The sequence below is a fragment of the Galleria mellonella genome, unplaced genomic scaffold (assembly GCF_026898425.1).
Source record: "Galleria mellonella isolate WM207_F2 unplaced genomic scaffold, CSIRO_AGI_GalMel_v1 utg1432, whole genome shotgun sequence".
NCBI classification, from domain to species: domain Eukaryota; kingdom Metazoa; phylum Arthropoda; class Insecta; order Lepidoptera; family Pyralidae; genus Galleria; species Galleria mellonella.
In genome coordinates, this window is record NW_026441998.1 from 1068596 (window position 1) to 1082833 (window position 14238).

General features: G+C 29.6%; 1 protein-coding gene across 1 annotated transcript in view; it reads left to right on the forward strand.

Annotated features, from left to right (window-relative positions):
- Positions 1-14238, forward strand: part of LOC113520761 (G-protein coupled receptor Mth2-like) — a 78246-nt gene that overhangs the window by 56919 nt on the left and 7089 nt on the right. The window contains exons 2-9 of the mRNA XM_052891745.1: positions 7285-7499; positions 8022-8248; positions 9971-10156; positions 10636-10714; positions 11721-11905; positions 12296-12418; positions 13150-13306; positions 13722-13911. Of these exons, the coding sequence (XP_052747705.1) occupies positions 7285-7499; positions 8022-8248; positions 9971-10156; positions 10636-10714; positions 11721-11905; positions 12296-12418; positions 13150-13306; positions 13722-13911 (1362 nt within the window). The remainder of the gene's footprint in view (positions 1-7284; positions 7500-8021; positions 8249-9970; positions 10157-10635; positions 10715-11720; positions 11906-12295; positions 12419-13149; positions 13307-13721; positions 13912-14238) is intronic.

Sequence of the window (14238 nt, forward strand, 5' to 3'; positions counted from 1 at the left end):
ATAAATTGAGTTTTAGTGTAACGCGATATCATCACAACCACTAAAGTCCATTTTAATAAGTGATTTTACAATCGATATTATTTAGTCAGTATTGATACCATTTTAAATTTCTTAAAGTCTTTGTTATTTTTTTTTTGAAAAAATCGTATAATTTAGATTTCTATTAAAATATAAATAATACATATAATTTAAACGGTATTTATTTACGAGAACAATTGTATGTAAATAAATGAATTTTAATGAATGAATATAGAATGGTAGACATTTATTTATATATAACTGCCATCGTATAAAGCTTACTAAAACAAAAGCAAGTTAAATTTTCTTTGTGAAACAAAACAGCTGAAATGTAGTTGAATCAAGTTTGTACTGAGCGTCGTTTCTCAGCGCGATCGTTGGCAAATATTTACTTTCTATTACCTGTCACAGATACTACTCTGTCATTTAAAGTGGTTCTAAGTTATTCCAGTATCATCCTGTTATATTTAACGATAAGTGTTACGAATTTAGACACTGAATAACATGATCAGATTGGATAACAAAATGAGATTGGATAAACACAAATCTCAGTATAAGAAATAGTGTGGAAATAATAGTGATTAATAATATTAAATTAAGCTTTGATATCGAATAGTTACTCTGATATCTCCTATAGGAAAAACTGTTATAGAAGATTTAATTAGAAATTTTTAAGTATTATTTATAGATCGAAAATCGAGATTTTAACCAATTTTTAATATAGTAATTAAATATGTATGGGTTTTACTCACATATTAACTTCTGAAGTTGCTGGACTAGTTTCCATACAATAATTCTTTTTGCATTGAAATTTAAATTTTAAGAAATTATATATATATATATATATATAGAATATATATATATATATATATATATATAATATATAATATATTTATGTATATAGAATATAAAATATATATATAATATATATATATATATATATATATATATATATATATATATATATATATATATATATATATATATATATATATATATATATATATATATATATATATATATATATATATATATATATATATATATTTACCTTACCTAATTGAATTATTCGAATATTATTTAGGTATTGTTTTATACAGTATATAAATGTCACTGATTACGCAATATAGATTTTTATATCTCATATTAAAAACAAATATAAAAGTTCCCAGTATTCTGTCTCATGTGGATATATTATTTATCTAATATCTTATCCATTATCGAAATTGTAATAGGAATGATCAGAATGGTAGGTATTTACGAATTACTCCACAGTGTAATTTACCGCGGTGACGTAATGCGGCGATAAGAAATGACGAAACTGATAAATGATAATTGAACGTTTGATAACAAAGTATTTGCGTTTTTCTGCATTTATTATATTTGTGTTAGTATACTCCAGATATAAAAAAAATAGTAGATTTAAAAGTTACACCGGAAAATGTCCCAAATGAAAATTATAAGAAATAAGTTGTTATTATATAATAGAACATGAGTAAAATTATTATTTATATGACACCCTATGTCTAGATATCATATTATATTTTTAATATACATTTTAAAAATAAAAATATAACTCTATTTCTAAAATATGAAAGAAAAAATGGACTTTGTAAGTATGTATGTAATGAATATTAATTAATGACTACAAGGTAATTAAAAACAAATAGCATTTTCAATGATGTGTAGCAATGTATTTTGTTACACATTGTTTATTTCAAATTAGCCGTTTCTTAATATATTAAAAATTAGTAAGGTTATGGCATGCAGTAAACCCTTCTGAATAAAAAGGAACTACCACTATTGCTTTAGAATCGACAAAGTTATAAATCTCGTAATTATATATCTACAGACATAAAAATATACAGTTGAGTTTAATACCTTCCTCTTTTTTCAGTCTGCTAAAAAAAAAAAGGTGAAATATTATATAGAAAATGACCAGTTATAATTCAATTGCGACCAAGCCATCTACGGTAAAGACCGTTCAAGTCTTTAATTATTTTCGTTCAGTGTAACTTTTTAATAAAGCCAATAAAACAACTTCGAAAGTTGCAAAGGCAAATATTTATGTGGTTCGTGTGGTGGGCGTGCTACGTGCTTCTTTCAATATCTCCGTGAACCATGCAAACAAATTTTAATCAGCCAGATACTTGTATAAAAGAATTTTTAACGACGACTTTTTTATTACATACATATATAGAAAATCTACTTTTTTCATGTTAAGGTGACTTTAATGACTTCAGTGTGAGCCGATAGCGATAAGATTAATTATGATAAAATAATTTACTTCTATTCCATGAAATATGTATCGTTTTCTTTAAAATGTCAAAAGATTATTGGATATTATTATACTGGTATTATCTGTATCTACTATTGGTATGCAGTAAATAACATATCTGATAACGATTCGTATTTTTTTCAGCATTGTATAGTCTTAATAAAATTAAACTAGTATTTTTACGACAACTAATTTAGAAACCTAACTATTTTCCATCAGATAACATTATTTGTTATTTCAAGTCGTATAGAAAAAAAATTAGAGTGTACTTGTACTCGTGCCTACTATAATCATAGAGTTGTAAGTTTTTTATATGCAACTTGCAGAATGATTAACAAGTTATGTTGATGTAGAAGAAACTTAGACCTCATCAACGGTCTCTTTGCGATCAGGAATACGTATTTCCCTCCGTATCATGTTATATAATATATATTTATATTTACAGCATGTAAACAAATGAGATACAATTTATTTGATAGCGTAATTTTCCCCTATAATAGAACAACTAGTATAGCACTCAAGCCCTCTAGCGTTAGGGCCAAATTGGTAGTGCAAACATGAACCAATGTGATACTTACTGTAGCATTTGTTTATTTACCAAACCACCAAATGAACGGTAAATAATGTGATCTCTCCCTTACATTTACGCACACAGAGTCAAATGTAAACAAACCTTCGTTGTTACATAATTACGTAGTAGTAACGTTTGTGAACAATCACTCCCAAAATTAAATTAGCGACATCTATTCGTATTTCAAAGGTTTCAATTTGATATCTGTGACAAGGGGACCAAAATAAGGTGAATTGTATTACCGGTCAAATTTACAGTTAACGTCACTCTTTGTCGTCTTCAATTTAATGCTATTCGAATAAATGTTGGGATTGGACTAAAAAGATGTGATGTGACAGTCACAAAAATCTTTTTTTTTTGTTTTTTTTTTCATTAGTTTTTTTCTTTTTAAAGTTCTGAACTGGTTTTAATATACTTTCTACAATTGATAGAGTTTACACACATTTTAATCCCATATTAATATTTTAATGAATGAAGCTACCATTTTTCTTTGCTGATTTATATACACAACTTCGTATTTTAAATTTAAATATTTTTTCTATTCTATAAAACATCACCTCGGTAATGAGTGTGTTTTGTTTCGATTAAAAAGGCTGTTCTGTTGATAGGTAACATGTTATTTACTAATATTTATCAAGCCGTTTTGGCAATATGTTGGAGATATGGTATATGTGTGAAAAACACTGACGTAATTTTTTTACAGTCGAGTAAAAGTGTAAGTGAAATTTTCCAAAAAGGTTTTAATTGAAATGAACAAAAACATGTTCATTAGGTTAGATATATTTTAGCAAAATTGGTATTTTCTAGAAAGTACTAATTATACTACTGGGTATTTTCTATTTATTACTTCTTAGCAGAATAAATAAAGATAATTATAAAAAAAATATTATATTATTTGATATTTGCAATAAAACAATTATACATGAGGCTTACAAATAGGATCATTATAAAGGTAGAAGTGAAAAATTTCAGTGTTAATTGTAGGTGACAGTAGTATTAGAATGTCTGTAATATTCTCGTTGATTTTTGAAATTCGAACTCATTTTTTCTAAGATAAATAAACCCACCCAAGGCAAGACGTGACGGGTTGCATATCAAACGCGAACTCGAGGATAAAAGCAATTTAAATGGAATATATTTTGTATCCCATAACCGGTAAAAGCTCGGTGTGGAAGGTTGTGCGTGATTCCGTCACGCGGCTTGTTAGCGACGTGATCGCTTGGTAATGAGAGCCGTGATGGCTGAGCCACCTCGTGCGACATACTAAGCATTACCAGGAAACGCCTAAACCATTCGTGGGAGTCATCCAATTTCGGCACCTTCGGATTAAATTGCCCGTATCGAAGAGGGATTCCACAATGCCATTAATGTCCATTCACTGAATTTAAGTTCAGTAATCTTTACTTATTCTTATACCTCATAAATAAGTAACGAAGTTGCAAGTAATAACTCATATTAAGTTATTAGATTTTACTCGATTTAAAAAAAAAAAAAACCGTTCGAAGTCGTTAATAATAATTTTTAATATTCTCGAAAACATCATTGAATGAGATAAAAAGCCACTATGTCTTTTTTCATATTAAACACATGTATTTTAATTTTCAAAAAATTTGTTGAGACGTTGTGGTGTCAAAGATGACAAATAAAATAGATTTACTTCTATTTTATTTGTTTTGAATTGTAGTCATATTAACATTTTTAATTTTAAGAATTACGTAAGTACTATTAAATTACAAAAGGAAGTGTGTTAAGTCTTTTGTTTGATCATAATTGCGAAATGGTATCTACTCGAAATTCGAAGCCGATGAAATATTGAGTACAACTTAATAATAATTAAAATATCATGTGAATAAAGTCATGTGGTTGTTCCGTTTCATTGTTGTAGTATATTGATAACTTTGTAATTATTTCTCATTTTATATTATTCAATAGATACATGTCTTCGTGTTCTTTTATTATTTGATGGTTCTAATTTACTTTGATTTGAATTTAAAGTTATATAATGCTAGTGGGAATGGCAAATTACATGAAATTAGTACGTCTATTAATTTGATATTCTATTTAAGAGTTTCTATTTTTTATACTTTTATTTATTTATATATATTTCTTTATATACTTTGTTCATATATTCTTCTGTATATGTTTGCAGTTTAATATTATAATTGGTCTAATAATAAATATTTATAAAATATAATATAAAATAATAAATAATAAAAATTTGGTGTTAATTAACATCGGTACAATGCAACGATATGAATGAAATCACGCCAGTTGACTCATCGTGTCGAATTCATCAGGAATTAACGATGATGATTTTCAGAGTATTGCGGGGAAGTGGGAGGAGAAGGACCTTACAAGATTTATTGCTCATTAATTGTAATGAGGTATCTCATTATCGACTTACAAACTCTCCGATGATTACATCGGAGTAATCATATGTAGTAAAGAATCGAAATAACTTATTATCAAGTTTATCTAGTTTGTTTACATATTTCAATAAATTTGAACATGAAGCTTTGGAGCTTGAAGATTGTAATGTGAGATGTACATAAATAATCTTGTTTTAGTGATCATAATACAGTTATTTATATAATTATTATATGTAGGTATTTAAAAAAAATATTACAATATAAAGTCATACTGGTACTGCTCATGTCATTAGGCGACCGTTACCACTTTCCATCAGGTGAACTATCAGCCTATTTGCCATTTTAAGTTGTATAAAAAAATATTAAGTCATAAAGAATTATTTTAGTTTTACTTTATTACCTTAGTTTTACCCATTATTTGACACGATAAGGTATTTACCAATCATTATCAATAACATCACCGAGATATTACAGTTTCATAATCTTATCACAACTAGTAGTTTGGCTCGCGCTCGTTAATTGTGCTTTGTGATAAAAACTGACATCATTCTGAAATACCTGATTATGTAGGTGGTTATGACTCATCTCAATTTTCATTTGTCATTATGATGAAATGAAGGTTGTGGGTCTAGTTTTCATCCTATTTTTGTTACACATGCAATTCACTTTGTTTTTGTTTTTTTTTTTAGTATGATTATAATATAATGTACATATCTCTTCAACGTCGGCAGTTCTCAAATACTTAGGTTTTATCGTATAATTGAGTACTAACTTTAATCATTTCTGTTAACAAGAACTGGTTAAAAAGTCCTCTTAAGATTTCACTCTGAAATATTAGTGCCGTATGTTCATGAATTCATTGATTTGATAAACATTATGCTACGAGTGTAGATAAATTTGACGCTGATTTAGAAACATAACAAAATATGTAAATACATGGCAACTATACGTAAATCCCATGTAGTCATACCGAATCCAATTCCGAAGACTTAAAAGGATAAAATGACACTAATATATCATTTACGTGACCAATTTCAACTGAACAACGAGTTAACCTCTACTTAAATTTCTTTGAAACACGTCAAAGTTCAAATGCTCGTTTTGAATTCTTATTAGACTATCATCATACGATCCATGCAATTTATCATCATCAGAATGACAACCATAATTAACTTGGCCTTACCTTGTACACTGGCTTTTATGGGTTACGATCCAATTTAAAGAAATTGGTGTTTCACCACTGATAAACGTGACGAATTTCCTAATATTGTTTTTCATGACTACTGCGTCAAAGGAAGATTATGATGTAATAGTATAAATATGTATTTTTTTTTATTTCCTCGTAATTCCTCTTAATTCAATAAGTAGATTTATATTTATGGTAAATAATTAAATATCATATGACGTGTTTCAAATCTGGACATCGTGGTCTAAGATATGAAAGCCAATGCTCTCTTCATGATAGATGTTAAAGTGGAGGAAGTTGAGTCGGAAGAAGACGCTGGCAAAAGCCGGGGTTAATAATGCCAAGTAGAAGAAAAAGATGATTTATCTCAAATACTCTGCGTGCTATGAGACCTTTTTTTATATGTTTAATGTGGAAATTTAATAAGGTTTTTACCTATATACACATTACATAATTAATTGAATTCAACCCCTATTTTAGGTGTTTACTGTAAATGTTTGTAATAATTAAGTATATAGATATACTACATTTAATCCGCGACTTTGTCGAGTGAAAGGTATCTGGTATATTATATCAAGTTTCGCTTAAATTTTTTCAGTTATATTGGTAAGAACTTAATCATTATATTAAGGAATTTAGGTTTTTTCTACTATGGTTTTTCCTAGTGAATTCAGTATGGAGTTCATCAAAATGGATGTAATAAGGTTTCTTAAGGGTCAAGAACGTGTGCGTGACATCCCTGGTATTACAGGTGTCCGTAGATTACGGTAACCCCTTTCACCATCATTTGGGCCGTATATGTCATCATAATAGCATAAAAATAAAAAAAATATTACAGGAATTTATTTTCTTTTTTTACCAGGAAGAAGAGGCGAAGCTTCCAGTAGTGCCTAAATGCTGCGCGAGCGGGCAAAACATCAGCGTAACAGTGGACTCTCAGGGTGCAATGAAGTCTATATGCGCACGGACCACACTGACCTTTCAGCCCCTCTTCTACAAGTCCAACGACTCCTTCATGTGGAGTTTCGATACTAATGTCTACGAGACAATCGTCGGCAACCCTTGCATCTACGACAGGTCTTGTGAATATGTACTGTTTTTAACTAACGCCAATTTTTACAGTATGACTTTTTGAATGATAATGGAATGGCAACTTCGCCTAAGCTGTTTAATCTTACTGGATGATGTCTATACATAGAAAATACTTAAGAAAAAAATATATGAAATGTCTTAATAAGATTAATAGAAGCTTAAATAACAATTGCTAAGAATTTAGTCTATCTGTCTGTCTGTTTGTTTGTATGTATGTTTGTTCCAGCATCACGCAAAAACTGCCGCACCAAAGTGTGTATGTAGCTTCAAACTTGTGTTTCTGAAGGTCTATATATATATATATATATATATATATATATATATATATATATATATATATATATATATATATATATATATATATATATATATATATATATATATATATATATATATATATATATATATATATCTATCTATATCATTTAGATACAGTTATTTAAGCAAGCAAAGTTGCTCGCTAGTTTTGCTATTATAAAAAAATAATTATAAAAATCTTATTTACAGATACAAGTTGGAACCAGATAAGATAAGCACAGATGAGTTTTATTTATTAGTGAACGGTTCGCTCTTCCTCCCCTTTGGTAGGCCCATACTACTCGGGAACAGGGAGTTTTGTATGGAGACATTCTGGAATGAGTCTAATCCGGCCGGTGTTACATTACCGTTGGTTTGCTTTACAACTGACGCCGCAGATACTAGCGGTAACGTTACGTTGAGTGTTTACGCTACAGGTGAGACACTTTAATGTCTTGTATAGTTAAATTAATAGATCTTAATGAAAATGTAAGCAAGTTTATCATAGAAACTTTAACTCAATCCTTTCCTCTTCACTGTACGTATCGGACATCATCTATAAATGCATTACCAGTGAGGTTTGTCGTCAGGTAGGAAACCGACTGTAAAATAAAAAAAAAAAACAAATCCAACACTTTGTGTAATATGAATAAAATTATAATATGCCGACCCAAATGATTGGGATAAGAGTAGAAAGATGATGCCGATGTGATATCGGCATCATCTTTCTAAATACAAGGAACAGATACAAAGGAACACTTTGTAAATAAAATTAGTAATATATTAAATCAATTAATCGATTTTTTATTGATATTAACTTCTATTGGATATGTCGGGTCAATTATTTGTTTTCATTAAGTTGTATGTACATTTCAATATCTCAAACTTGAATTTATCTAATATTTGGCTCGTTTTATATACGCCTTCTTATAGACACCTGTGTACCTGGGCCTTTAATAACTCTTTTTTTTTTATTTATTACGAATTACTTTAGACTAAAACACAAAATGGTCAAAGTTAGTGAAAAATAAATAATTGTCCTTAGGCGTATTTAGAGGGAGACCAGATAGGCTGTGCTCAACCCAAAATCGTCTGCTACCTACCTCATTGTGCAAACAAAGCTTCGCAAATTTATATCTGAGAGTATATATATTCCAGGACCACCCTGGAAAATAATCATAAATATGCCAATGTAGTTATCTATTGAGTGGCAACCGTACACAGAATGCGAATTATATAAACGTTTTTCGTTCAACGAAGGTCTTTTTAAGCTCTCTGCTTGTAATAACTAAATTATACCTGACAAGCCAAGGTATTGCTTTATTGCGGCTTGAAAATGAATTTTGTTTGCCTCCAGCTACACACACGCTCTCGTTTCTGTTATAGATTAAGGCTCATGTTGTATTAATGCTAGGAGGAGGCCTCGGCTCTTATGCTAAAACTTAGAAACGCGGGATGGTTATAACATAACAATATAATTTGATATTCTATAAGGTAAATTATAGTGCTGTGCGTAAACTGTACTCTCGGTCTACAGTTAGTGATAGGTAGATGAAGTGACGATATGCCACATTGTTTTACATCCCAATGGTGGTGGGTTCGGTTCGTGTAAATATTTTTATTCATGAGTATGTCTTTTTTATTTATAAAGTGAGTTTAATGACGCTCAATATAATGGTATGTACCAAGCAGTAACCATGTGATACTTAGTATTTATTACTATACTCAACAAATTTCTTTTTAAGCCACATTTTTTAATTCCGACTAATCTTATATATATATATATATATATATATATATATATATATATATATATATATATATATATATATATATATATATATATATAATCTTCTCGACAAATAAGCTATCTGGACTAAGTACGTTTACCATGAAAAGAATGTTTTCAAATGGCAAATTTTATTATATATATATATATATATATATATATATATATATATATATATATATATATATATATATATATATATATATATATATATATATATATATATATATATATATATAATTTAGTCGTCATCATCGTACATTTAGAACAAGTATTCTTTGAGATTCTATTTTATGGTCAGCATACATTTATTAATTAAAAAATATTTTTAATAATTATATTTTTAATAAAATAAAATTGTTTCTTTTAGGGTTGTTAATATCGGTGCCGTTTTTATTAGCCACGGCATTTATTTTCGTATACATCACCAAACTGAGAGATACTCACGGCAAAGCCCTGGCATGCCATTCGACCTGCTTAGCGGTCGCTTTCCTCTGTTTGGCCGCGACTCAATTGGCTGGACATGCATTCCCAGTTACTATTTGCACTATTATGGGTAAGTCGCTTTGAATTCTATTACATACATACATTTTATTGTAGATGTTGTCTTATATAAATTTGTGACGAGAAATTGACTTCAATTTTAATATTATTCGACCAAATCAACAGCAGTAACAACAGCTCTTTCTATTTTATAAAAAAAACATCATTAAAATTATTTTAGAATTAACATACATATGCGGTTGAAATTATATGTATACGAATCAAATTACACTACTTAAAAATAAATTTGTTTTATCTATAAAGTTGTAATTTTTTATGCAACTTATGATATGATTTAGAAAGTATTGTCAATGTATTTTTTATTTACTTGTATTTTCAATCAAATGCTACATTTGACCTATAAACATATTATATCTTTATTAAATTTTGTAATAAAAAAACAGTAAATTAAGAAATACGACTGTGATTATGTCTAGCTACTTAAACGTACTGATAAGTTATACTCTTCTTACATTTTGTTTTTGTTTTCAGCATATTTGATCCAGTTTTCGTTCGTCTCATGTTTTTTCTGGCTGAACGTCATGTGTTTCGATACATATTTAAATGTTAGGTAAGTTATTTTTATTAAATACTAACTTTCATCCTTGTGACTGGATTCACTGTTCTCACGGAATAAAAAGTCTATGCCTTTCTTTATTACATTTAGTACTTGTATACCAAATTTCATAGTGATCGGTTAAGCTGTTAAGGCACCAAGAGGTAGCAAACAAAGAAACTCACTTTCACATTCATAATATCAGTAAGGATTTATGAATACATTTTTATTAAATTATTAAAATTCAAAATTTTCGCATGGCCTAGTTGTATTTTACTAGATGTTACCCTCCTTCTAAATATGGGGACAGCTCACACAATCATATCATAACAAATCCACAAGAATAAATAAAACGACATTCATATAATTTCCTTTGTGTATACGGCAATGCCGCCAGAATGTACCCTTTTTCCCTACAAAGCCCCCATAGGTTGGTAGGGTTGTCACAAATTCATTCGCATTTGACAAATAATTTTATGATATGACGCGGTTCACGCAACACACGTACGAGTGAGCGAGACGTATGCTCTCATTGCGATGTATGTTGTCGGCAAGCCCTGGCTGATTTAATATTTAAAAAGAAACAGGTTATTAATGGGCAAACGAAATTATTAGTATTACATCTATAATTATAATTATATCGTAATTATTAGTTGAGTGTCATTGGTATCTGAATATTTATTCTTGTGTAAAATAATTGTATGGCCGTGTGGTCCCGGTAAAAGAATAAGCCACACCTTCCTTTCCCGTGGGTGTCGTAAGTGACGACAAAGGGAGGGCGAGGGATAGGCAGTAGCTCCCTCTTAACATCTCTTAAGCCTGACTGTGGTTGCCAATCCGCCTGCCAAGTGTGGCAACTACTGGAAAAATCCCTCAAGGGGGAGACCTATATTCAGCAGTGAACAGTTGCTATGATATGATGATGATGAAGAAAATAATTGTATTCTGTCGATTTACTATTCGAACAATCTTATTTTATTCAAGGTTTAATCTACTGCTATATGAATAAAATTGTTCACAGACGATTTCTTGCAAGCACGACAGTATCGAGGCGAAGTATGAGACGACGGTTTGCGTGCTACTGCGTATATGCAGTAGTCCTACCCCTGGTGTTACTTATAGTGACGGTTACTATGGACTTATCTCCAGCTGTTCCTAGTACATACCTTAAGCCCGATTTTGGAGTTAAGGGCTGTTGGTTTAAAAGTAAGTTTGTTCAATAATGTTTGCCTTAATTATTTATACAAATCGAATTATTCGTAAATGATGAGTATGTTATATCTGTTTAAGAATATATGAAAAAGGGATGGAAGTAAGGTTTTGGTAATTTAATAAATATTAAATATTTATATTAATTATAATAATATTTAAAACGATGTTTTTTTTTGGAATTTTTGTCGATTTCAAACAATTTCTTGCCATATAAAATATACAAACAAAATACGATTATTTTTTCTTAGAACGTGTTAAAAAGGTGGCCAGTCAGATAGCGAGGTATTGCCAGTATAAAATATCAGTTTGATGGCATTGTATATTAAAAGTTGAATTGGTGATCATTTTTTCATATATAAAACTTACGAAATTATTTCTTTTTAGCGGACCAGGCTGCGTTACCATACTTTTATGGCCCTGTAGCAATCATACTCATCAGTAACATAATATTATTCGTAATCACATCACGTGAATTTGCTATTAATTACGAAAAATTAAAAGTTACACGTAAGTATATCTTTATTTCGTCTTTTATAATTACTTTATATATTATCCTATTAATATAAGGTATAAATACGTAAGTTTGTAATGATGGATGGATGTTCGTTACTTTTTACTCAAAAACTATTTAACGGATTTGTATGAAATTCGGTTCATGAGTTTAACCTTTTTTTTTATACCACTGAGGTGACAAACAAGCATACGGCCCACCTGATGGTAAGTGGTTACCGTAGCCTATGAACACCTGTAATACCAGAGGTATTACGCGTGCGTTGCCGACCCTGAAGAAACCTCTTTACCGCCCTTTTGAAGAACCCCATGCTGTAGGTTCTTGGTAAAACCCAGGTAGCTCATTCCACAACCTGAGTGTTCGTGGGAGGAAACATCTCTGAAACCGCGCAGTACGGTGGTACCTAACGTAACCTAACCTAACCTTGTTATTTAATATATGTAGTATATTATGTCTAAATTGAATAAATTTCTGGCCGTGCGGTCCAGTCATAGAATAGGCCATTCTTTCCATTTGTTTGTGTTGTAAGAGGCGACTAAGGAAGAGCGAGTGATAGACAGCAGCGTCTCTCTTAAAACATCTCAAAAGCCTAAAGGCAAAACCCCAAGGGAAAGGCTTATGTTCAGCAGTAGATAGTTAAAGGCTGATGTGATGATGATGATGAATAGATTTTAATGAAATATGAAAAAGAAAAGACTTGCATATTATAAATATTTTTTTCCAACAGATTTTCCTTTAGATAGTACATACTCAGAAAACAGTACGTCAGAAGATTTTGTACACCAAGGTCCCGTACTGGGTCAGATAATGCCGCGACATAGTGCTATATCACCACAGGATGAAAACTATAATTATCGTGAGATCTTGAGAAAATATAGGACAATGTAAGTAACTATTATGTACTACGTTTAAACTTAATAGTTGAATACGCCATGTTAGTATGGAAATCATTTCAATTAATACTCTTTTAAAAGAATCTAAATGTTTTCACATAATATAATATAAGAAATAAAATGGAACCTATTTTAAACCTTTCAATTTATTATTTTATTTTATTCCATGTTTCTTTAAAAAAAAGTTTAGTTTTATTAGTAGAATACTGCCTTAAAAGGATGTTAATAATTTTTATTTCATTCTGTATACGATAGTATATGTACTAAATTGAAATTTTACGTACATACTTTAGCACTTAACAATTCGAACCCAGCAGAAAAAATAAAAAAATAGATTTAAAAGTGCTTATTATTATAAATACATTTATTTGAATAAAGATGATTTAAATTTCTATTTATTCAACAGATTTCGTAAATGCTGTCTACTATCAGTCATAATGGGTCTGTCGTGGGCTCTGGAGGTGGTGTCATGGGCGGCTGGTGCTGGCTCCACTGCGGTGTCGGTGTGGTCATTGTTTGACCTCATCAATGCGCTGCAAGGGCCTGTCATATTCGCCATATTCGTATTACGGGAACCTGTCCGTTCTTTAGTATGGGTAAGTTCCTCATCGAGTCTAATATAATCAATAATTTCGTTCTGAATTGAATGTTAAGAAAATTGGTAATATACCTTTTAAAATAAGAAAATCAGATTCACAATTAGAAAAGACACTATAAAATTTGAAGATTTATAATAATTTATTTCATTTCTTTGAATACACTTAAATATTAAAGAACATGAAAAAAAAAAAACGAAAGAAAATTTAATAAATTTTAAAATTTAATTTCTTGTCATAGTTTTATTATTAACCTATGCAAATTGTCAATTTAGATTATGTTATCATTTGTACATATATATTACATCCTTGTTGATATTAATCAAA